Below are 26,849 nucleotides of genomic sequence, written 5' to 3'. Positions count from 1 at the left end.
AATGAAGAAATTAGTTATTAAAAACAAAAAAAAGAAATTATTGGAGATCATATCATGTGATATTGACTTCAAGCATAATACAACTTCAGTTTCAAAGAGGAAGTAGAAATTTATCTGTGCTTGGAGGGATAAATTGCCTAACATCAAGGAGGCCGAGGGCTTTTCAGAAAGGTGAGAGGAAAATAAACAAAGTTAAAAGAGCAATGGAGACAAGAATGTGGAAGACAAAGACATGAATAGGGACGAGACTGGGAAAGGGAGTATTTTTGGGGACCAAGGAGGAGAGTGAGAAGTAAGGTTTTTCCAGAAAGTGGTGTTTTGTCACTTATATTAAGATCCTAAAAGCCAACCAAGGGAGTCTGGATACAATGTAATAAGGAAAAGTAAGCCATTGTTGAGTAATTTCTTTAAATATTGATATTCTCCTATAAATTAGTATTGTTTTTTTCTTATACTTACTGGAGCCTAAAATTAACCCTAACATTTTGTTTTCATCAACTTAGAATTCTTGTTTCAAAAGAGACTTTCTCCTTTATTATTTAAAGGATTAAAATAATGCTCTAATCCTGGAACATATGGGAAATCATCTCTGCACACCTCAACAGCAGAAATTAATGCTGAAATAATTGCAGTTATAATTTTTTTTTTTTAGCTTAAAAATTTCCAAGAGGAGTTTTATTGATGGCTCTGGTTCATTTCCTTCCAAAAGACCAAATGAAGTGAACAGTGGTAACCTTTAGATTTTATTGTCTTCATAACAAAACAGAAGACGAAGATTAGAACTGGATCACTTGCCCCTTTCTCTTTTTATCTCCTCCCAATTCAAAGTGTTTACGTCTCTTAATAGCCAACATTCTTCTGGATCTGCAGTTGGGCTCCACACACTCAAGCCTCAGCACAATCTTCTTTGTAGTTTTAGCCTTTTTCCGGAAAATCGGCTTAGTCTGTCCCCCATAGCCACTCTGCTTCCTATCATAACGCCGCTTTCCCTGGGCACACAGAGAGTCTTTGCCCTTCTTACACTGTGTCACCTTGTGGGGCTGGTGCTTGCCACACTTCTTACAGAAGGTCCGGCGGGTTTTCGGAACGTTCACCAAGTTGCCGGAGTGCTATCGGCTCGGAAAGTGCAGTTATGATGTTATTAGGGTAGAAGGATATGTGATGGTACAGCCTTCTGGGAAGCTGAAATAGGTTTTGAAGACTCCAGGCTTTAAGCAACAGAGATGGCAATGCAGACTGAGAGGAATGACGGAAGAGTACTCAGAAGGGTGGCCTGTCTGTATATGGTTGTGGGGCGTGAGCTGTCCTATAGAGACAGCCAGGAGCAGGCCAATAACTATCCACTTGCTCCTCTCCTGGCTCAGAAAAGGGCAGCTCACCATGTAGAACAGAACGTTCCATGAAGTGTATTCTGACTCCTTCTTTACTTACTGTAGGGAATAACGATAGTATTGGGGTTCTCTCAGTCTTTCTCCTTAGCCTTTTCACTGTAATCTGAGGATGGAGGACAATTGCTCAGCATCAGGTTAACGATCAGTAGAAGAATCAGGAATCATTAATCTTTTATGATTTAAAATCTAGCAGATTATCTAGTTCTCCAAGCCTATTATTTATATTTGGTGAAAATCTTTCATTCTTTACCCTAGAAAATATAAACAACAATCTGTCTGAGAAGAGATTTTAATTTTTTTTTAACTAAATTCTTGGGGCATAGTGGATAAAGCCACCGCCTGCAGTTCCGGAATTCTATATGGGTGTCCTTTGAGTCCTGGCTGCTCCACTTCTGACTCAGCCCTCTGCTACAGCCTGGGAAAGCAGTAGAAGATGGCTCAAGTCCTTGGACCTTGGCAATGCGCACCCCTGGAGCTATGCTCCAGGCTCCTGGCTTTGGATTGGCCCAGCTCCAGCCATTGCTGCCATTTGGGTAATGAACCAGCAGATGGAACACTTTTTCTCGTTGCCTCTACCTCTGTAACTCTGCTTTTCAAATAAATAAATAATTCTTAAAAAAAAAAACAAAACTAAATTCTTTAATTGCATTCAGCAATATTTATTTATTTTTTTTCCTTCTGCTTGTTTTGTTTTGTATAGGCACTTTTCATATGTACTATTGTAGTTTTCTAGGTTGGAAATGGGGGTCATCTGATAAAGTAATGGTGTAGTTCCACTTACTATAACCATGGTTCAACAGAAACACTGAACTGGCTTGGAGCTTTAAAACAGTGGTGTCTAGACTCAAAGCTCCACAAGCTTCACTCTCGTTAGAATAACCCAAGATTCTTGCTAAGGACTCAGATTCTTGTGCTCTACTTTGGACTTATGGACTCAGACTTCTTAAAAATTTCTAACAAGCATCTCGAGTGACTCTTTTGCACACTGATTTTTAAAATCTGAAACTTGAAGTAGCCTTCTTCCTTCCTATTGAAAAATCCTCTTCTTTCTACCTCCATCTTCATCTTTAAGTTCAATAGTATGCTGGGCTAAGAAAATCAGTTTTCCCTCCACAGTTCAGTTCTTCACATTAGCCTTGCAATATGGACACACACGCTGTTGCACACACCCTCCTAACTAGGGCGTTGATAGTCTTGACCCAGCAAAGCTAACAGAAACAGAAAATACATCAATGTATGTGTAAGTGGTAGGGTAGGGGGCTGAGTAAAATATTCCTTTATTAATTGAGATAGAGGAAACCCCAAGGTAGTAGATTCAGCCATATAATACAATTATAATTATATAATAAATCATGACACAGCATATAAAATATCATTTTAGACATGATCATTAAATATATATATAGTTCAGGGACATTCACAGAACACAATGAAAAGATATGGGGAACACAGGAAGAAAGGCACAGCAAGTTTGCTGTGTCTGTATAAGCCAGTAAAATAATTTTAGTGTCCTTGCTGAGGTGAAGCTCTCCTTGGTAAATATTAGAGCTCCGACTAAACACAAGCTTTAATAAAAGACTGTTTGACATGATTTATTGTTGGTATTGTTGATAGAGACAATCTCATGCATTTTTTTTATACAGGATTCTTATGGTTTGTGGTATAATCAGAGAGTATACATCCTCAGAGAAAGTTCTGTCTTTCCCAAGTGGATTTCAAGTACTACCACATATAGAGAAGACATTCTATATCAATATCCAAACATTCATTATATTGCTGGGAAACATTTCTCTCAGGAAAAAGTCCCTCATTTTAAATAGTGAGAGAAAGCATATTGATTGAAAAGCCCAAGAAAAATGATCACAAAGTCATAAGAAAATACTTTATTCATAATAAAAATATTAATTTGCTTTAAGAAATATTTCCTGGCAAAATAAAGATCTAAATATAATCACTTTGGTTATTAGGAGAATATTAGAAACACATTTTCTGAAACAAATCCATATGGACACATTTTGAGTTGAGCAGGATTTTTTAAAATTTATTTTATTTATTTGAAAGACAGAGTTACAGAGAAAGCTAGAGACAGAGAGAAAGAGATCTTCCATCCACTGGTTCACTCCCCAAATGGCCACAATGGCTGGAGCTGAGCTGATCCGAAGCTAGGAGCCAGGAGCTTCTTTCAGGTCTCCCATGCAGGTGCAGGGGCCCAAGCACTTGGGCCATCCTCTCCTGCTTTTCTAGGCACAGTAGCAAAGAGCAGGATTGGAAGTGGAGCAGCCAGGATTCGAACTGGTGACCATATGGGGTGCTGGTGCAACAGGCAGGGGCTTTAACCCACTGTGCCACAGGTCTGGCACCAGACAGGATTATTTTTGAAGGACTTTGGAATACATTAAGGAAAAATCCTTCACATTTTCTTTATATTGCAATACAGAAAACCTGATTCTATGACATTGGAGTAAAAAATAGTCTTCTATAAATGCATTAGAAAATTGCTTCTTTCTGGAAATAGAGGAACACATTTCAGCAATAAGCATATAATTAATCCTACCTATTTTGTGGAGCAAATCAACACACATCCCAGTGACTGGCTTCTAATGAATTCTCCTTTTATTTTTGATAAAAAGCTCATATACACAGGGGCAAGCTTAACACTGAGCCTGTGAATGTGGGGTTATCCTCTGCTGAGGGAATTAATTTGGAACTGATTTAACTGATAGAAACAAGGAACATATATACACTAGGGTATATTAGGGATGGATAGGTGGGGCCCAAACTCACCATAAAAGAGAAAGAAAGACTGGTTTTGGAGATTCAAAAAGGCAACTGGTCCTACCCATCAACTGCCAATACCCGGATAAGCGATTTGTGTTATGGACTTGACCCTGAATTATCAAACAAAACAAAACAAAGCACCTATTAACCAAGGCAATCCATATTCTTAAGCCAGTATTGGATTAAAGATCATGTTTCACAGGCAGAAGTGAATTTTTTAGCACAATTTGTACACATAGGTCTAATGATAGAGTACTGGATTCAGTTTAATATTCAGTACTATGACTTCCAATGTGTCTGGTTTCTTGTCTCTGCCTTTCACATTTCCTCCATCTGGAAAGATTTATAGGAATATAGGAAAAAAACAAAACAAAACAACAACAACAAAAAACCTTTGGGGGCCTGTAAAGTTGCTGCCTGTGAAACTGGATTCCCATAGAGGTGCTGGTTTGTGTCCTGGCTGCTCTGCTTCCAATCCAGCTCTCTGCTGGTGTGCCTGGGAGAGGATGGCCCCAGTGCTCGGGCCCCGGGGAAACCTGGAGGAATTTCCTAGCTCCTGGCTTCAGTCTGGCCCAGCAAAGGCTGTTGTGGCCGTCTGGGGAGTGAACTCTTCCTTTCTCTCTGTAACTCTTTCAAATAAACAAATAAATCTTAAAAAAAAAAAAAAAAGAAAAGAAAAAAAACTTCTACTTTTCTGGTGCTGGTATACTTAAAATTATAGCAAGAAGTAAACTTTCATTATTTACTCTCTATCCACTTTCTATAACATTTAGATTTTTTCTTTTATCTTATTCAGTAAATACATGAATCACTATATTGCTTCATTTGATATAGGCGTGAAAAATATTTTTTAAATTCTCAGCTTTTAGTAACTTGGAAAAATTTTCAGTGAGAGAATAAATCTAATATATTCAGAGAAGTCTATTATGTTAAGTGTAATGTGTTCTTCATAAATTTTAAAGAAAGTATAAATTGCTGGTTATGAGCCCCTATACTATCTGCCATTTATATGCATTAAATCACTCATATTTGTTTGCAGGATATGCAATGATTTGTATCCTCAGCAAGAAGGGAAACATATAGATGAATAATTAATTACTGCCCCAGTTACTCTATATTTCCTATCTTTGTTTTCTATCTTTGTGGTGCCATGGATTAAGACACTGCTTAAGATGCCCACATTCCATTTGGGTGTGCCTGGTTCAAGTCCCAGGTACTCTGTATTTCCTATCTTTGTTTCCTGTTAATGCATCTGGGAGGCAGTGGATGATGGTCCAAATAGTTAGGTTCCTGACACCTACATGGAAGGACCCAGATGGAGTTCCCATCTCCTGGCTTTAGCTTGACCTACTTCTGGCTGTTGTGGGCATTTGGAGAGTGAATCAGTGAATGGAAGATCTCTCCCTGCCTCCTTCACTCTCTCTCTCTCTCTCTCTCTCTGACTCTTCCTCTTTTTGATACCCTGCCTTTAAAACAAATAAATTAATTTTATAAAAAGTGGCTTCAAACATATAGAAATAATAAACTTGATTCTCCCATGAGCTTTGAAGGGAGATGTGACTTCTCTGTCACTTATAGTACTATCTTCCTAGATTTCAGCATCAGTCCAACTCACATCAGAGGGCAGTATGTGTGTTTGGGTGAATCTTCCCCTGTTTGAAATTGTTCTTCCAGGTTGATGAACTGTGTATGCAAGGCTTAAAAGTATCACAGATTTTGAGATGAGTTAAGTAAGCTAATTAACAGGTTATTTAAGCTTTGGTAAGGCCTTTGAATGAATAAGTAACTGAAGTAAATTTTGATAAGTGAGAATGGGAGAAAGAAGCAGAGAAAGCTTCAGACTGTCAGGAGACACAAGGGTTCTGGGAGACAAAGAGAAGTGAGGACAAGAAAGGTGGCCTTATTGGTCTGTCAGTTTTGAGGTCAGAGGGAAATCTCAGCTAGCTGCCCATTTTGTTCGGGCTTGCCAGTGTTCAGCAGTGCCTTTTGATCTGGCCTGTCTTTATGTGCTTACCATAGCCAGAAAAGAAGTCATTATTTCAGCATTGGGCTCCTTCTGTTGAGATCCACATGTCAGTATAGGATGACATTATCGTAGCACTCCATATGATTCCCTTTGCTGGCTTATATTAAAGTATTTGTCACATTCTGTAGCTTCTTCCTTCACATTGCCCACTTGTTTCTTTCTTTTTATTCCCATTGTCAGCATCAAGTACAGGGCTTCATCACCCCTTTCTTGGATTATTGGTTTGTTTTCTAACAAGTCATTATTTAGAGTGCCCTCATTGCTCAATTCAGATAATTTTTTAAGATTTGCCCTAAATTTGCTATATTTACATGAAAAAAGCATCAGTGACCACCCGCTTATATCAACACAATACAATCGATATTGTTTTTCTGACAAAGTCAGCCACAATAATGCAAAGTTGTCTTTTCCTCTCCCTTTCCTCTATTCCTCTAAACAACTGCCAAACTCACAGCTATTTCATGAAGATGCCCCCCACATACTTGGATGATGCAGCCCGAACTCCTGGTGTTGTGACCACCTGGAGTTTGTCCTTCCATTTCTTTTGTATGGCTGATACATGCTTTAAATTCATTGTTTATGGAATTTTTCTTTTTTTATATTTTTAATTTTTTTCTGTTTATTTATTTTTTAAAATATTTATTTATTCATTTGAAAGGCAGAGCTACAGAGAGGCAGAGGCAGAGAGAACAAAAGGGAGAGAGAGGACTTCCATCTGCTGGTTCACCCCCCAGATGGTTGCAGCAGAGCTGTGCCGATCTGAAGCCAGGAGCCAGGAGCCAGGAACTTCTTCCAGGTCTCCCACACAGGTGCAGGAGCCCAAGGACTTGGGCCATCTTCTACTGCTTTCCCAGGCCATAACAGAGAGCTGTATTGGAAGTGAAGCAGCTAGGACTCGAACCAGCGCCCATATGGGATACCAGCACTGCAGGCAGCAACTTTACCTGCTATACTACTCTGAAATTTTTCTTATTTTTGTCAAACAGATGTGATAAATTTTGACTCTGAATGCTCATTACTATGTAACAACTTCCCTATTAGATTTTTGCTTTTTTTTTTATAGCTTTGTCATTTTTCTCTTGTTTCTCACTTTAGATTGTGAGCATATAAAGGGAAAAACTAAATTCATCACGTTCTGTATCTTCTCTCTAGCAATGTCTCAATGTCTTGGATAAAATGGGAACTCTGTAAAAATTTCATACATTGAGAGTAATGTGTCACAGATGCTGAAAAAAATTTGATGTAATGCACTCTTAAGCATCCCATCAAGAAAGAATATTTTACAACATACATAAAGTTATAGTTTTAAAAAAAGGATTGTGTTGTTTTCAAGTGATCTTAATTGATGATTAATTTTCTAAAAGGTGGTCAGTGACCTTGTAGTTTCAAATAAGATGAACTCTCAGAAGCAGTTTTATTGCTTTCATAAAAATACAAGTTTAGAAATGGCTAACTCATATATACTATAATATGAGTCTTTGCCTATTCATTTCTACCAGTTGGAAAATTTGATATTCCTTTGAAGTCAATAGAAAGTACTAAGATTTCCTATTATATTCTCTCTAGATGAGATATGGTGCATTAAGGGTGCTATGGCTGTAGAATATTCTTTCTAATGAAAGGAAAAATATTAAAATAAAAAATATGGAGATGCTGACCCAGAGATTTTATTTATAAACTGAACTAATTAAGTTAATATAATGCAATAATATTTTATATTTTAAAAAGACATTAGAGGGAAAGGGTATTTAGCATAGAGATTGAGATGCCTGTGTCCCATCTGGGAGTGCCTTCGATCAATTCTCAATTCCTGCCAATGTACAGCCTGGGAGGCAGCTGTGATGGGTCAAGTAATTGCATCCTTGCCATGTATGCGAGAGACCTGGATTGAGGTCTTGTCTCTTGGCTTCTGCCTGGCCAGTCTGGGCCATTGTGAGCATTTGGGAAGTGAATCAGCAGACGGGAACTCTGTCCACCTCTGTCTCTCTGCCTATCAAATAAATAATAAAAAAATTAAAAAGACAATAGAAGTATAGGTAAATAACCTAGCGTACATACTGCCTTAAGTTTGATTCCTAAATAAATAAGGGGCAATTATAACACCATCTTTTCCACCACCCCTACTGAATTCTTGACTCCATGTGAAGACTTAGATTTCAAATGTTGATAATCTATGGTTAAGATAATATTCTTCTAGGAACTTACATTAAATAGAGTACCTTAAGTATGTACAAGTCCTGCATCCAGAATTATTTTTCTATCCTTAACTCACTTTCTGATTACTCTTTACTGTCTAAATTCAAACAGTATCAATCTCTCTTTTGTGTTTACTCAAGTCACACCAAGTAAGAGCCGTCACTTCCTTTCTTTTGCTCAGGGTGAGATGGATAAGGGATAAGAGTTGTTAGGTATCACGAGAAGTGTGAGACTTGTGGTAAATTATATATTTTGTATAAAATAATAGAATTATATAAAATAATAGGATTATATAGAAATTATGGATGAATTGTGTTGTTAATTAAAAATTCCTCTGTAATTGCTGTAAGACATAAACCTGGAATACCACTGTCATTAATAATATATAGGTATGTGTATGTATATATGTATAAAATCCAGTTAGCTTTTTATAAACATTGCATAGGCAAAATGTTTTTCATAATCTGCATAAGTCATTTTCTGAGTACTCTAGAATGATGAATTTTATATTTTTCAATGAATTTTATATTCATGATACTATTAAAATATAAATTCAGTTCTTATCATTTTAGAAGTTTTAACACATTTTTCTCTAAAACTTAAATGTTTTGTTTTTTAGCATTCATTTAGCTATTTCTCCTCCAAAAGCTCCATCCCTTAATAATTAACTTTCTTTGAACTAACATCGACATCGCACAAGTTTTTGGAATGCTTTCTTGAAGTCTTCGTTAAAGATCGTATAAATCAGTGGATTGATAAGAGAATTGAGATATCCAAGCCATGCCAAAAAATTTGACATTTCTTCAGAAATTTTACATCTTTCACAGACATTAACAACTAATTCTTTTACAAAAAAAGGAAGCCAACATATTACAAATGCACCCAAGATTAATCCCAGGGTAGTGGCAGCTTTGCGTTCTCTTGTGCCTGAGATCTTTTGCCTTCTCCAAGATTTCTCATGCTTTAATTCAGACCTGGAACTTTTCACTGTGCCATGAAGTTTGTCAAGATCTGTTGATGGATCAGATAAAGACTTTTCCAGCGTGTAGGGTGTGGAGACCAATCTAATGCTTTTCTCACCACTCTCCAAAAGCACTTGGCCATTCAGCTCCTCCTTTGCAATCCTACTTGCTTGTCTCTTGTGGTATAATGTCTTTGCTGCTCTATATATTTTGTAGTAGAGAATCAAAATCAATACAAGTGGGATGTAGAAAGCTCCGAATGTTGAGTAAATAGTGGAAACAATGTGGTCGTGCTTGATGATGCACTCGTCATCTCGGCTAGTTCCTTGGTGCCTCCAGAACAGAGGAGGCATTGAGATAAAGACAGATATAATCCAAACTACGGTGATCATAATGCCAGCATGCTTGGGAGTCCTTTTCCTGGCATACTCAACAGCATCTGTGATTGCCCGATATCGATCCAAAGCTATAGCTGAGAGATGCAAGATGGAGCACGTGCAACAGATAATGTCAACACTCAGCCAAATGTCACAGACCACTTGCCCCATTATCCAGCTCTCTCTCACAATATACACAATGCTGAAGGGCATCACCAGGACAGCTACAAGAAAATCCGTGACTGCAAGGGAGCAAATTAAATAGTTGGCTGGATGGTGCAGCTTCCGGGTTACAATAATTGCAGCAATCACCAAGGAGTTGATGGTCGTTGTCATCAGTGCCAGCCCAGAGAGGGTGAGTGACACCAGGATTTTGGACGGCATTCTGTTTAACAGTTCCTCTGAGGTCAAGTTTTGATCAGATGAGTTTAAGAAATCCATTTTTTTTTTTTTACTTTTGTTTTAAAGATTAAGTAGATGAGAAATGGCTACCTGTAACAAAGGAGGGAAAAAACAGTTCAGAGAAGATTTCAAGATTCTTTTCTCTTCCTTTCAGAAAAATTAAGAAAGCATATGTGTATGTTTTTCCATAGGTTAAAAAAATGGAATGTAGATCACATTTTCTTTTTATTTGCATTTAAGAAATCCAATGATTAATAATAAAAATTACTTTCAAAACATTTCTGAAGGTATGACTCAAATAAGGCAATTTTGATGAGTAAACTAGCCTATTCACTCAGTCAAATCCTTACCATTATAGAATTGTTTTTAAAAATCATATGAACTTTGGCTATGGTTTTCTCTTTGTCCACAGCAGAGAAACTTTAAAAGCATGTCATTAGTGTATAAAATGTGTATTGTATAATATGATAAAAAAATGTTATGTAAGGCAGTATTCAAAATTGTAAGAATTTTGTACTCAGTTCAACATTACATTAATAACATCATGTGGCTTGTGGAAACTAGGGGAAATTTAAGGTTATATAAAGGGAAATAAGAAAACTATTTGGTATATCCCTAGAATTCTATGATCACTTTATGGAATTAGGAAAATGTCAAAGTGTTTAGGAGGATTTATAGACCTAAGTAGTTAATTTGCTTTAAAAAGATAAGAGAAAAATAGTAGAGTCAAATAATTATATACTATCTATTATAATAAATTACATATATGACCAAATAACCAAGCTACTCAGGTGAACTTGCTAGTAAGGAGAGCTCAAAATGTCTCTCAACCTGAAAATGAAATTATTCTTTGTTATAGGTCACCCTTGTAATGACCATATTACCTTTCTTCTGAAACAGAATTCTCCACACATATCAGAATTTTGGCTTTAGTCTAAGCTGTAACTTAATAAATTACCAATAAAATCAAAGCAATTAGAGTATAAGATTAATATATTTTAAAAGAAATTCTTGTTTCAGGGCTGGCACTGTTGTGTAGACGGTTAACACCATGGCCTGCAGTGCTGCATTCCATATGGGCGCCGGTTCGAGACCCAGCTATTCCACTTCTGATCCAGCTCTCTGCTGTGGCCTGGGAAAGCAGTACAAGATGATCTAAGTGCTTGGGCTGCTGCACTCACGTGGGAGACCTGGAGGAAGCTCCTGGCTCCTGGCTTCGGATTGGCATAGCTAAGGCTGATTGGGGGAGTGAGCCAGTGGATGGAAGACCTCTCTCTCTCTCTGCCTCTCTGTAACTCTTCTTTTCAAATAAATAAATAAACATATTTTAAAAAACTCTTGTTTCATCAGTCCTTGTCTCTTATAATTCCTTAGTAGCTATCCTTATTTTAAAAATCCAGAGAAAGTGGAAACTTGAAACCTTATTCTTCCTTTAACTATTACTATCCTTTCATATATTTTTTAAAGATTTATTTACTTGTTTAAGAGGTAGAGTTACAGAGAAAGAGAGAGAGAGAGGGACAGAGAGAGAAGTCTTCCATCTGTAGGTTCACTCTCCAAATTGCCGCAAAGGCCTGAGCTGGGCCAATTCTAAGTCAGGAACCAGGAGTTTCTTCCGGTCTCTCATGTGGGGGCAGGGACCTAAGCATATGGGCCACCTTCCACTGCTTTCCCAGGTCATTAGCAAGGAGCTGGATTGGAGGTGGAGCAGCTGGGACTCGAACTTACGTCCAGATGGGATGCTGGAGCTGTAGGTGGAGGTTTAGCCTATTATGCCACAGTGCAGGCCTCCATCCTTTCATATTTTAAATATTATATTTACTTAAAAGTGGTTATATTTCATTTGTTGGAGCTGATAAGAATTTCATATTTTTTGGCCGGCACTGTGGCTCACTTGGTTAACCCTCCACCTGTGGTGCTGGCATCCCATATGGGCGCCAGATTCTAGTCCTGGTTGCTCCTCTTCCAGTCCAACACTTTGTTGTGGCCAAGGAGGGCAGTGGAAGATGGCCCAAGTGCTTGGGCCCCTGCACCCGCATGGGAGACCAGGAAGAGGCACCTGGCTCCTGGCTTCAGATTGGCACAGCTCTGGCCATGGCGGCCATTTGGGGGGTGAACCAACGGAAGGAAGACCTTTCTTGTTGTCTCTCTCACTGTCTATAACTCTACCTGTCAAATAAAAAAAAAATTCAATATTTTTTATCAAGTACTTCATAAGGATATAAATATACATAATATGTTGTTAAATATAAAACACCTTGGAGTGTAGTATATGTACTATTGTATTTGGCTTTGGGATACCACTACTAAATTTAATTTTTATTTTCTAATATTCATTGAACGCAAGTGCTACAGAGCAAATTGAATGACATAAAAAAATTTGAATATCTGCTACCTAGAAAATGAGTAACTTTTTGTGGTGTAATTAAGAAGTATGTTACCCACACTCATTTTTTTTTTTTGACAGGCAGAGTTAGACAGTGAGAGAGACAGACAGAAAGGTCTTCCTTTTTCCGTTGGTTCACCCCACAAGTGGCTGCTACGGCTGGTGGGTTGTGGCTGGTGCGCTGAGCTGATCCAAAGCCAGGAGCCAGGTGCTTCCTCCTGGTCTCCCATGCTGGTGCAGGGCCCAGGCACTTGGGCCATCCTCCACTGCCCTCCTGGGCCACAGCAGAGAGCTGGACTGGAAGAGAAGCAACCAGGACAGGACTGGTACCACAACTGGGACTAGAACCTGGGGTCCCGGTGCCGCAGGCGGAGGATTAGCCCAGTGAGCCGTGGCGCCGGCCATCCACACTCATTTTTAAGGGCAACTCCAGATAAAGAATGGAGGCTAAAGTCCTCGTAGAAATTCTAAAGCCAGCAGTTCTCAAATCCTGTGTGCCTTACAGCCAACTTGAAGGGCTTGCAAGAAACACATCGTTGAGTATCACTCTACACAGTTTGTGATCCAGTAAGTTTGGTGACTTTCAGACCCTAAATTCCACATACCTAACAAGTTCCCAGGTGATGCTGATGCTGTTGGACCAGGGAGTCAGATTTCTCAGCGTAGTCAACGTGGTGGTTCCTTATCTGTCTAATTTTTCAGTGCTATAGCATCTATGACTTGCCCTCCATTGAAAGGTACTCTGACATTGCTACTATACAACTTTTCTTTTTTAACGTCTTTCTTTCTCATATTCTTATTTCTTGGAGTTTCTCAAATAAGTGATTTAAAAAAAATTATTTGAAAGGCAGAGTTATAGAAAGAGAAAGAAAGAGACACAGAGAGATCTTTTTTTCTCTGGTTTACTTTCCAAATAACTGCAACAGCCAGGCTAGGCTAAACCTAAGTCAGGAGCCAGGTACTTCTTATGGGTCTCCCACATGGGTGCAGGGGCCCAAGGACTTGAACCATCTTCTTCTGCTTTCCTAGGCACATTAGGGAGCTGGATTGGTAGTGGAGCATCCAGGACTTGAACCCATGCCTATATTGTGTGCAGGCACTGAAGGAAGCAGCTTAACTCACAATGCCAGCCCTTCAAATAAGTGATCTTATGACAACTTTCATTTATATATTGCTCAATTTTTATTGCTGTCTCTATACAACTTTTATAGCCCTGTTCTATTAATTCCCTTGCACTCACATAATTTCTGCTCTTTCTGAACTGTTATGAGACAGATGCCATTTGATCATATCTCCTTAAGCCAATACTGGATCACAGAGCCTGAAATGAAATGAGTGCTCATAGTCATCAACAGGGGTGTCATTAAAACCTCCAGTAAGTATTTTCAGTATCAGTGGACCTCACACTGTATCTATTGACCTCACCGTAAAAACGATCAAATTTTTTATTTATTTATTTTTATTGGTTTGAATGTGAAGGCATGGGGGAGGGAGGAGAGAGAGAGAGAGAGAGAGAGAGAGAGAGAGAAAGAGAGAGAATTTTTCCCATCTGATGGTTCACCCCTTAAATGCTTGCAACAGCCAGGGCTCAGCCAGAATGAAACCAGAAACCCACAACTCATTGGCATTCTCCCTCATGGGTGGCAGGGATCCAGCCATTTCAGCCATTACCTACTGCCTATCAGGTTGTGCAATAGCAGGAAGCTGGAATCAGGAGCGGAGCCAGGACTTGAACTCATTCACTCAGATATGGATGTGAGCATCCAAGCAGCATCAATTGCTGTGTCAAATGCCTACCCTGGTTGGTTAATTCCTTTGCAATGATATTTATTTACATTATTGGCAATTTAACTTACAATACTGACATTTTCTGTAATATAAACAAAAATAACTTTCTGCTTTAATTTATTTAATAAACAGTTCTGACATAAGAGCTCAAGAGCTAATCCTGAAATTACATTTAGAGTAGAATATTAAAGAAGAAACAATTATGTGGATTTCCATAATCTTTATAAATTCTGCGGGATAATAGACCAGCTTAAAACTAGAAGACGATTTATTTGGTAATCAACTGGTTTCTCTAAGTGTCACATTGTAGCATTTAAATTAGGCTCAATAAAATGGTATTTAATGCTGAGAAAAACATCAAATTTTTGTCATATTTTCAAAGTGTATGTAAAAATTCACATCATAAAATTATATTGCAGTTTACCAGAAATTTTTTCAATATTAAATTTAGAAATCTAATTAATCTTGATACTGTATTCATAGATAACAAAGAAAATAGGAAAACAAATGCAGCTAATCACAACTGGGTTTTGTTTTCTTTTTCTCTTATTTTCTTGCTATTTGCAATTACAAATTTAATAAACCATCACTAATTCAGACATGGTTTCTAGCCAGATTCCTTTATGTTCCTTTATATTTTTAGGATCCCACTTGGTCCTCATAGTGTGAGCGTCAACATCTGGGTTACTGAACATAGATGATGTTATTTATGTCTCTATAACTGTATTTTGAATGTCTTCACTGGGAAATAACCAAGGTTACTCTTTTAAGTAGGGCCTGTGGTCTCATCAATAATATGTAGACTTTTTTTTCTTTTTCATGGTATCTTGGCTTTCCATGCCTACAATACTCTCATGGGCTCTTCAGCAGATCCGAATGCCTTAAGGGCTGATTCTGAGGCCAGAGTGTGGTTTAGGACATCTGCCATTCTATGAGTCTGCTGTGTATCCCACTTCCCATGTTGGATCCTTCTCTCCCTTTTTGATTCTATCAGTTAGTATTAGCAGACACTTGTCTTGTTTGTGTGATCCCTTTGACTCTTAGACCTATCTGAGCCACCAATTGTGAACTGAAATTGATCACTTGGACTAGTGAGATGGCATTGGTACATGCCACCTTGATGGGATTGTATTGGAATCCCCTGGCACGTTTCTAACTCCACCATTTGGGGCAAGTGTGATTGAGCATGTCCCAAATTGTACATCTCCTCCCTCTCTTTTTCCCACTCTTATATTTAACAGGGATCACTTTTCAGTTAAATTTAAACACCTAAGAATAATTGTGTGTTAATTACAGAGTTCAACCACTAGTACTAGAACAACAACAAGACCTAAATGAAAGATCCCTGCGAGTGAGATCCCAGTGGAAAGAACGGGGCCATCAAAGAAGAAGGTACCTTTCTCTGAAGGGAGGAGAGAACTTCCACTTTGACTATGACCCTATCGGAATAAGATCAAAGTCAGCGAACTCTAAAGGCTTCCATAGCCCTGGCAACTCATGACTAGAGCCTAGGGAGATTACTGACGCCATGAACAGGAGTGTCAAATTGTTAAGTCAGCAACAGGAGTCACTGTGTACTTACACCCCATGTGGGATCTGTCCTTAATGTGTTGTCTAATGTGAAGTGATGCTATAACCAGTACTGAAACAGTAAAACAGTATTTTTACACTTTGTGTTTCTGTGTGGGTACAAACTGATGAGATCTTTACTAATTATATACTGAATCGATCTTCTGTATATAAAGATAATTGGAAATGAAAAAAAAACAACCTGGTGTTAAATTGGAAATGGCATAGAAAATTAATTAATTTTTAAAAAATATATTATGTAGGATCTCTGTCTTTAATGTGCTGTACACTGTTATTTAATGCTATAACTAGTACTCCAACAGTATTTTTTTCATTTCGTGTTGCTATATGGGGGCAAACTGTTGAAATCTTTACCTAATATATACTAAACTGATCTTCTGTATATAAAGAGAATTGAAAATGAATCTTGATGTGAATGGAGGGGGAGAGGGAGTGGGAAAGGGGAGGGTTGTGGGTGGGAGGGAAGTTATGGGGTGGGGGGAAGCCATTGTAACCCATAAGCTGTACTTTGGAAATTTATATTTATTAAATAAAAGTTTAATAAATGAAAAAAAATATGTAGACTTGTTGAAAATAGCGGAGAAAGCACACTAACCTAGGTTTTACACACCATGAATATTTGTCAGTTTGTTGATTTAGCCACAAGATGTATTTACTCTTTGGCTTATACATAGTGTATTATTTTTTTGTCACTTATTCATAAGGCAGAAAGAGAGGGAGAGATTGGCGGGGGACAGGGAAAGGAGAGAGAAAGAGAGAGAAGCAAAGAGAGGAAAGGGAGAGAGGGAGAGAGAAAGAAAGAGAGGGCAAGAGAGAGGAAGAAAGAAAGAGGAGAGAGAAGGAGAGAGAATCAGAATTCTTATCTACTGGCTTAGTCCTTCAATGCCAACAATAGCCAGGGTTGGGTCAGACTGAAGCCAGGAGCAGGAAACTCAATCCAGGTCTCTCATGTAGGTAGTGAAGACCCAACTACTTCAGCCATCACTTGCTGCCTCCCAGGGTGTGCATCGGAGGAGCCAGGTATTCAAGCCAGGCATTCTGGTATGGGACAAAGAAATCCTAACTGACATCTAAATTACTATGCTGAGTGGAAGCTCTTACACATGATGTAACATAATGTTTATTTATGAGGATCCTTTGAAATGTTCATGGAAAATAGAATTAAAAGATAAGCTCATTTGGTGTAGAAAATTTTGAAATGCATGCACACAAGGGGCCTTCAAAAAGTTCACAGAAAGTTTGTGTAATGAAGAAGATCTGCATGGATTTCAAGATTTTTATTTTCACCAAAACAAAGTTAGGTTTCAATTAGATTTTCCATGAACTTGTTGAAGTACTCTTGCATATTCATGTGTCTGTCTGACTTTAATGCCCAATTGTTTTGTCCTTAGGTTATGCTATTAGTTCTTAGGGGTATAGCTTAATTTAGTTATTATTTTAAGTAACTTGTGGGGAGTCATACACAAACAGTCTTCATAATAATATTGTAACAGAGCAACACAGTAAAATTCAATTCGACCAAGACCTCATGAGAACATAGAAGTTACCTATTTCAATTATAATAATAGTAATATTCATCTTTTCTGAGTGTTTACTTCTGCAGGCATCATATTAAATGGTTTACATGTTATTAACCCATTCAGTCCTCACAGCTAACTTATGAGGCAAGTACAGTTATCAGTTTGTCACAGATCACAAAACCGAGGCACAGCAGTTCAATGAACTTCTGTAAAATAACAGCACAACAGATAAGCGGTGTAACAAATTCGTCTTCTTCATCACTATTTTATTATCTAAACAAGATTTATTATTTTATAGCTCTATTATAGTCATGAAGTGTATAAAGTAAATGCTTTTTCTCAGGTAAATATCCTGCTACAGTGCAAAGTATGCTCAGAGACAAATGTCAAATAGAACAAATGTTTACTATAAGGATCAGCTCTACATGTTTTGATTGTAATGCTAGGATTAGGGTAATAGTGTTTTCTAAAGTTTTTTCTTTTTCCTACTTTCTCTCCAACTCTAAGACTCCACTTCTGCTTATTATACTTCTTTGAGCCTATTTATTCCTTGAAGGGCTATTTATTGAGTGCTATTTATGTGTTGATTAACCTGGTGGTTGTAAAAGATATACATCCTCCCCAACAAAAAATACAAACACCTAACCCAAAACAAAACAAACCAGCAAAACAACACATTGCTCTTGTCTTTAAGAAGCTAGCCACAGTAATGAAACAGCTAACCACATAAGTATAATCTCATTATACAATGCAATAAAGGAACTATGAAGATACGCATAAAATATCCTGGAATTATCAGTGAGGGAGAATGAATTTTTTTTTTTTTTTTGACAGGCAGAGTGGATAGTGAGAGAGAGAGACAGAGAGAAAGGTCTTCCTTTTTGCCGTTGGTTCACCCTCCAATGGCTGCTGTGGCCGGCGCATCTCGCTGATCCGAAGCCAGGAGCCAGGTGCTTCTCCCGGTCTCCCATGCGGGTGCAGGGCCCAAGGACTTGAGCCATCCTCCACTGCCTTCCTGGGCCATAGCAGAGAGCTGGCCTGGAAGAGGGGCAACTGGGATAGAATCCGGTGCCCCGACCGGGACTAGAACCCGGTGTGCCGGCACTGCAAGGCGGAGGATTAGCCTGTTAAGCCACGGCGCTGGCCGAGAATGAATCTTGTCATGATAAAACAGTGAAAGACTTACCAGGTAGGAGAAAAGTGTGAGCAAAGACAGAGGTGTGACAATGTGAATGCATTCGATAGAATGGCTTCTCTCAGGAGAAATCTGTACTTTTATAGGAATGTTCCTTCGAGAAGATTTTCCATTCCCATGAAGTCACTGACATACAATGTATTGACTCGTTATTTAACTTTAGCTAAATCTTTTTTTTTTTGTTTTGTTACTGATTTAACTTTAGCTAAATCTTAAGAATACTTAGCAAAAAGAGAGTAATCTGATTTTAAATGGCATTTACATATACATTTCAAGATTCTCCTTATTTTTTCTTTCTTTTTAAAAAGATTTATTTATTTATTTGAAAGTCACAGTTAGGGGGAGAGAGAGAGAGAGAGAGAGAGAGAGAGAGAAAGGGAACCTTCCATTTGCTGATTCACTTCCCAAATGGCTGCAATGATGAGGGCAGGGCCAGGCTGAAGCTAGGAGCTGGGAACTTTATACAGGTATTCCATGTGGGTGCAGGGGCCCAAGTACTTGGACCATCTTCTGCTACTTTCTCAGGTGATCCAGCCCCTGCTGGATCAGAAGTGGAGAAGCTGGGACTCAAATTGGCACCCATATGAGATGCCAGTGTCTCAGTCAGCAGTCACTATGCCACAACACTGGCATTCTTAAGGATAACTGTACTATATTCGATGAACAGTGTGAGGAGCAGGTGTTTAGCCTACTAGTAAAGACGCCCATGTTCCACATTGGAGTATGTTGCCTCAGCTCCTGACTCCAGTTTCCTGTTTAATGCAGACCCTAAGGATTGTAATCATGTCTCAAGTAATTGTATTTCTGCCCACCATGTGGGAGCTCTTGGTTGCATTCCCTGCTCCTGGCTTTGGCCCCAGCCCAATCCCAGATTTTGCAGGCATTTGGAGAGTGGATGGGAACTCTATCTGTGTGTCCCTCTTTCTGGCTCTCAAATAAATAAATAAATAAAATTTAAAAAATGAATGTTGTGAATCCAGCTTTAGAAGCATGTGCTATGGAAAAGCAATTGAACAGGCAGGGATAGACTCAATATACTATATGATTTCATCTTGTTTGACTGTAGCTGAACCCTAAAGAGGGAGATGACCAAGTGTGTGAATGAGTGCAGGAAAGGTTCGGAATATGCAGAAGGCGGTTGCAAAGGCCATAAGGACTGCTGTCTATTTCTGAATGGCTCCTCAGCTTGTCAAGAGACTCTTTTCTCAGTCTGTTTTGTGCTCCTATAACAGAACTTCAGACTGGGTAATGCACAAAGAACATAGATCTATGTCTTACAGTTCTGGAGGTCGGGAAATCTGAGATCAACAGGTTGAAATCCGGCACCACCTTTTCTACTGAATCATCCAGCAGTGGAAGGCAGAAGGGCAAGAAAGGAAAGAGAGGGAGGAGGCCAAACTCACTTTTATAACAAATCTACTTGCACGGTCATGAGCTTCCTCTGCCCTCGTGACCTATGCATCTCCCATGAGACCCATTTTCCTAACACTGGTGCACTGGGGATTAAGTTTCCAGCAGTTGAAACATGGGGGACACTTTCAAGCCACAGCAATGATTAAGTACAGTACTGTAAAATTAAACTGACAAGTTCAACAGAATTTGGTTTGAAGCCTGACTTCCCCACTTACTAGCATGTGCTCAGGCAAGATATTTCAACTTTGAAAGATTAAATTTTATTATCTGTAAATATAATAAAATCAAACCATACAAAGTGTTTAAGATTAAATAAGAATCCCTTAGGGCACCTAATAAAGACATTATTTGTCATCTGCAATATAGAGGTAGCAAGCTCTGTCTTTAGGACTATGATAAGCACTGGAGAAGTCACGAATTTGATTATTATTATTTTCATTTTTATTCCAGTTTTCACTTTATAGTATTTATAGTTCTATCATTGATAGGAGGGTGGTGGGAGGAAATAATGGACAACTATCATAGATAAGGAATGACATAGTCTTCTAATATTTGATCTAGAGTGGAAAACAGGTAATATGTTAGCAAGCTAGAGATGGAAATTTAAAAAGAATACAGTTGTAATCTTTTCCTTCTCCCTGCCTATTGTTCTCTCTCCTTGAGTACTTAATAAGGCAAGAATTCTCTCCATGGTGATAGTGGATTTAACAATGTCTTAAGCAAGTGGTTCTTATTAGAAACTAGACAAAAAATGTGGAAATTCTGTATTCTTATGGGGGAATTGCTGAAAAGTTGATATTTAACCATATGCTACATGTGAAGAATATTTTAAAATTGTTATTTATTTCACAAGTTAATTATTAAAAATCTGGTGAATATCTTAACATAGGAAATCAAATGCAAGACTGGACAATAAAAACATTATGGTAAATTATTTGAGAAGAAATATCAATCACATGCTTTGGATGTGTGAACATGCAATAAAAGCTGTTGTGATGGTAAAAAAAAAAGATTTCCGTGATGATTTAACAACCCATTTTTTAAATGTATAGTAATTAGTTAACCAGACTAAGGTGGCAAGGTTTAAACAATTTCAAGAACTAAAATGTCTTTTCCCCCTATTTCCCCTGTTTTAATCCAGTACTTGAAAGTCATTAAACTGTTACATATATTTCATGCAACTGTAACTAACGGAATGAAGGTATTCATTTGGTCATGATGTATACTCTTCTATTTATTTTATTTTTCTTTTGCAAATATGTTAAACTCAAAATATTCCTCAAATTCTTTCATTTTTAATCAACTTTTTCTCTTTGATTTCTTTTACTTAAGATTTACATTTAGAGGCTGGTGTCGTGGCAGAGTGGGTTAAGTTGCCATCTGTAGAGAAAGCATCCCACATGGCAGCTGGTTTGAGTCCTGTCTGCTCCACATCCGATCCAGTTCCCTGCTAATGCTTCTGGGAGAGCAGAGGAAGATGGCCTAACTCCTTGGAACTCTCCTACTGACGTGGTTGACCTGGATGAAGCTTCTGGCTCCTGGCTTCGGACCAGCCCAGCTCTGGTCATTGCAACCATTTGGGGAGTGAAGAAAAAAGATTTCTATTTAAAATATTACAGTTTTACATTTATATTTAAATTATTACAATTTTACATCAGATGAGTTTAGTATCAACTATAACAAAACAAATTATTAATAATGACATTTATTGGGCACCCACAGCTTAGTAGGGTTAGTACACAAAGCAGCAGTCTAGTAATGTAGGTGGGTGTTAATTGCTGTTAATAGAAATTGGGAGTTGATTAGCCATCCTCAGTTAATGATGTTATGAGATATTTAGCCCTGAACTCAAGACAGATGTTATATAGCCATGATTTGGAGCTCTGATCAAATGCAATCTGGTCTTCTAGTCTGTTGGTTAATCAAGGCTATCAACCAAAATACAAGAAAAAACTTAACTTTCAGACTTGGATCAGGCAGTGATTGTGACATAATTTAACTTAAACACACAGTGGCTATATATAATATATGTATTATTTATGTATATTATATATATACATATATACATAAAATTAAACAGGGATGGTATGCCTCTATTTTTATGTATTTAGTTGCCTTATTTAATGCTATATTGCTGTAGAATCCAATATCTTCATTGTCTCTGTTTTGTGCAGTAAATTATCCTAGGATGTGAAGATACAAACCAAACATGCTGACGTCTTGAGATTCAGCTCCAAGGTAATTATGAAAAATCTGCTTATATTTGAATAGCAAGAAAGAATTCCTCTCCATATATTTTGACTTAACTTTTTTTTTTTTTTTGCTATTTGAAAATATTGAAATTGCTACCAAATAGTTTCCCTATTCTCCTATTTTTGTGCCATTATTTTAAATTTAAATAGCCAAAGTTTTTTGGGGGCGGTTGGGAGTTGGGCCTTAGCAGTTAGGATGCCAGTTGAAGGGGTGGGTGTTTGGTGTAGCATCTTAAATCACTGTTTGGAACATCTGCATCCCATATAGGAGTGTTTGGTTCAAGTCTTCAATATTCTGCTTCCAATACAGTTTCCTGTTAATGAGTATACTAGGAGACAATAGGTGCTTACTCAAGTATTTGGGTCCTGTTCATTGTACTGGGGAGCTGGATAAAGTTCTGGGCTCTTGGCTTTGGCTTGGCCTAGTCCTGGTTGTTGCAGGCATTTGGGGAATGAAGATTTCCCTCTGTTTCTCTCTCTTTCTGCTTTCCAAATAAAATTAAAAAAAAATATTTTTTTAAACAAGGCAGTTGAGCTGTCCTCAAACCACATCCAAAGTGCATAGATCATATTCCCAGCATCAGCTCCTGTCTCCAGTTTCTCACTAATGCAGAGCATGGGAGGCAGGTGATGGCTCAAGTAGTTATGCTCCTGCCACTCATAGGAGACCTTAATTGTGTTCCTAACTCCTGTCTTTGACCTGACCCAGCCCCAGCCCCAGTTGTTGTAGGGGAGTGAGTAGGTGGATAGGAGGAGCTCTCTGTCTCTCTCCATCCTCTTTCTTTATCTTTCATATAAATACAAATTTTTAAAAAGGTCTCATTCAATTACAAAGGAATGAGGCCCAAGTGCACTAAACAGGGCCTAGAACAAAGGACAGAGTCATTATTAGAGGAGCTAAGAAAGGTGCTGTCTAAGCTACAATTAAGTTTTCTGATTGAGAGGCAAGTAGAACCTGATAGAAGGGGCTTGATAATAATCTGGTGGGCTTCAGGCCTTGTAAATTCAGAGGCCCAGACCTATCTATCTCTTCACATAGGGTATATCCTAAGGGAGGTGTGAACCTCCTAGGGGAAGGCACTCTGTTGACTTTCATTATTTGGCTGGCCTGGGAGGAGAGCTGGCCAGGTAAAGGCAGGTGGCATCTCTAACAAGAAATGTACAGTTCTGCCTGCAATGTTGCTGACCCTACTTGACCATCCCCTCAGCTGCAGTGGTCACTTTGGAAGTTGGGCTGAGTGAAGGGCTTTTCAGCTTAGAGCCAATAAGATCTGTGGCTCTGAACCTCTACTCTACCACCAATGGCTCTACTCCCAACCTGTGTGTACTGATGGTCCTCTTCCCCACTTAATGCTGTATAATTGTTCAAACCTGGTAAATGCCACTCTTAGGATCATTGGTTACTATCCTCACTCTGTCTTTTATGACCTTGTCTAAATATGATCAGAGTCGGCAAACTTGGAAGGCTTCCATAGCCTTGGCAACTCATGACGACAGCCTAGGATGGTTACTGGCGCCATAAACTAGAGTGTCAATTTGTTGGGTCAACAACAGGAGCCACTGTGCAGTTGCTCCTCATGTTGGATCTCTGTCCTTAATGTGCTGTACATTGTGATTTAATGCTATAACTAGTACTCAAAAAGTATGTTTCACTTTGTGTTTCTATGTGGGTGCAAACTGTTGAAATCTTTATACTAAATTGATCTGTATATAAAGAGAATTGAAAATGAATCTTGATGCAAATGGAAGGGGAGAGGGAGTGGGAGAGGGAAGGGTTGCGGGTGGGAGGGAAGTTATGGAAGGGGGAAGCCATTGTAATCCATAAGCTGTACACTGGAAATTTATATTCATTAAATAAAAGTTAAAAAAAACAAAAAAACAAACAAAAAAAAAACAAAAAGCAATTCAAATCAATTGACAATCTACAAAAAGAGTTAAAGATTTTAAAAGCTATTATTAAAATTGCTATATTGGTCTATTATGCTATGTTATATGTGTGTACATATTGTATGTCCACATGGGGAAATTTTATTAAGAGTTTTATTTTAAATGGCTTATAGATAAGATTGTCCATAAATTTAAGCTGCTAAAATCAATCAAAGATACATTTTAATTTGTGTGACCTGAAAAAAAAAAAAAAAAGGTCTCATTCAGTTATTTTGATTACTTCTGCACTTCTACTTTGGTAAATACTTTAATAGTGGTTCCTTTTTTTTTTCTATATTAAAAGCACTTTAATATTTGGGGTTGGCATTGTGGCACAGCTGGTTAAGTCATCACCTATGATATCAATACCTTATGAGCTCCCGTTCGAGGCCTGGCTCCTCCACTTCCAGTCTAGCACCCTGCTGGATTGCCTGGGATAGCAGTGGAAGATGGTGCAAGTTCTTGGACCCCTGCCACCCACATGGGAGACACAGATAGAGTTCCTGTCTCCTGGCTTTGGTCTAGCTCAGCCCTGAATGTTGTGGCCATTTGGGGAGAGCCAGCAGATGGAAGATATTTCTGTCTGTTTCTCTGTCTCTCTCTGTGTAACTCTGCCTTTAAAATAAATAAAATAAATCTTTAAAAAAGCAGATACTAATAATGGTCATGTTTAAAAAAATAAGAAATCATTTAGTATGATGGATATTTTTGAAATAACATGGTTAGATGATGATGTTTTATGTGTTTCTTAGTGGTGACTTGGCATAGAACAAATCTGAACTGATCTCTAAAAAGAATTACAATATATATATATATTTTTACAAAATATTGAGAGAAAGCAAATGTTGAACCTCCTGATTTGTTTCCTAAGTTTTGAGTATTAATTAATAAACATTTATTAAGTAATGAAGAATGTACTTTTTTCCAAATATGGTAAATATGCATAAAAGGTACACATAGTTCATGCCATCAAGGAGTATATTGTTTATCAGCAGTTGAGAAAAAGAGACATATACTTATTTAGGAAGCATTTCTTTATTTGTAATATTGTAGTTATCACTCTGTAAATAAAAAATGAATATGTCACAAATCATTTTCTCAAAGAGCTCATTGTTATGTATATAAATCATTGCAATATGATGAAACAAATGCTTTCTGGTTGCCAGACATCTAAAGTTTTTCATTCTTGTAATAGTGTAGATATTACCAGCTATATTTGTTGTTAAACAAGTGAAATGCTTTGATAAAATTTAATAAAAAAATTTAAAACTCTAACAAGAAGTAAATTTAATAACATATATTCTGAAATAAACCTATTAGCTCAAACCAATTAAGATCACTATTGAACAAATTGCAGTTGGTGTTGTGGTACAGAGGGTTAAGCTGCTGCCTGCAATACCAGCATCCAATGTGGGTGCTGGTTCGAGTTCTGGCTGCCCCACTTCTGAACCAGCTTCCTTCTACTGCAATGGGGAAAACAATGGAAGATAGCCCAGGAGCTTGGGGCCCTGCCACCCATGTGGTAGACTTGGATGGAGTTCCTGGCTTTGGACTGGCACAGCCCCAATTGTTGTGGCCATTTGGGGAGAACTAGCAGATGCAAGATTCTCTCTCTCTCTCTCTCTCTCTGTAACTTTGCCTTTCAAATAAACAAATCAATCTCTCGCTCTCTTTTTTTTTAAATTTTCCTAGTTCTGTGAATTGGTAATAGAAATATTGAGTATGGCAAAAATCAACAGAACTTCATGGTCCTCTTCCCCACTTAATGCTGTATAATTGTTCAAACCTGGTAAATGCCACTCTTAGGATCATTGGTTACTATCCTCACTCTGTCTTTTATGACCTTGTCTAAATATGATCAGAGTCGGTAAACTTGGAAGGCTTCCATAGCCTTGGCAACTCATGACGACAGCCTAGGATGGTTACTGGCGCCATAAACTAGAGTGTCAATTTGTTGGGTCAACAACAGGAGTCACTGTGTACTTGCTCCTCATGTGGGATCTCTGTCCTTAATGTGCTGTACATTGTGATTTAATGCTATAACTAGTACTCAAACAGTATGTTTCACTTTGTGTTTCTATGTGGGTGCAAACTGTTGAAATCTTTATACTAAATTGATCTTCTGTATATAAAGAGAATTGAAAATGAATCTTGATGCAAATGGAAGGGTAGAGGGAGCGGGAGAGGGGAGGGTTGCGGTTGGGAGGGAAGTTATGGAAGGGGGAAGCCATTGTAATCCATAAGCTGTATACTGGAAATTTATATTCATTAAATAAAAGTTAAAAAAAAAAAAGAACTTCATGGGCTAGATTTTGAATAAAATTGCAGATGAGATAGCAGCAGGATCATGAGTACTTGTCTTCTGCATCTCTACAGTTTCACAGCACATCAAAGTGGGCACTGATAGGACCACTTCCTGGGTCCAAGTCTCGAGTAAATCTGACTTCTAGGTTCATACTTGCCCCTGGTACACAGCAGCATGCCTGAAATTATTGAATATGGTTCTCTACTCCCTTCACACCTTTAAAAATAGTCCTTTTATAGATATCTTCTAAATTATACCAGAAGAAAGGAAGTAAGTGAAGGAAATAAGTTCCCAACGAGTAAATAGGTGAGCATGTAGATGTTGGGAAAGAGCCCACTGGCA

General features: G+C 38.1%; 2 protein-coding genes across 2 annotated transcripts; both read right to left on the bottom strand.

Moving 5' to 3' along the window:
* Positions 1 to 776: 776 nt before the first annotated feature.
* On the bottom strand, positions 777 to 2,181 carry LOC133750780 (large ribosomal subunit protein eL42-like). The gene is made up of 2 exons (XM_062180454.1): positions 2,173 to 2,181; positions 777 to 1,109 (listed from the first exon to the last, which is right to left on the bottom strand). Exons 1-2 carry the CDS (start codon positions 2,179 to 2,181, stop codon positions 777 to 779), a joined length of 342 nt encoding a protein of 113 aa, XP_062036438.1.
* Positions 2,182 to 9,070: 6,889 nt separating this feature from the next.
* On the bottom strand, positions 9,071 to 10,171 carry HTR1F (5-hydroxytryptamine receptor 1F). The gene has a single exon (XM_062175985.1). The coding sequence runs from the start codon at positions 10,169 to 10,171 to the stop codon at positions 9,071 to 9,073; it is 1,101 nt and encodes a 366-aa protein (XP_062031969.1).
* Between the last annotated feature and the right edge of the window lie 16,678 nt (positions 10,172 to 26,849).

This window comes from Lepus europaeus, chromosome 2 (genome assembly GCF_033115175.1).
Source record: "Lepus europaeus isolate LE1 chromosome 2, mLepTim1.pri, whole genome shotgun sequence".
Taxonomy (NCBI): Eukaryota; Metazoa; Chordata; class Mammalia; order Lagomorpha; family Leporidae; genus Lepus; species Lepus europaeus.
Note: the sequence above shows the minus strand (reverse complement) of the source record. Positions and strands in the feature narration are given on the sequence as shown.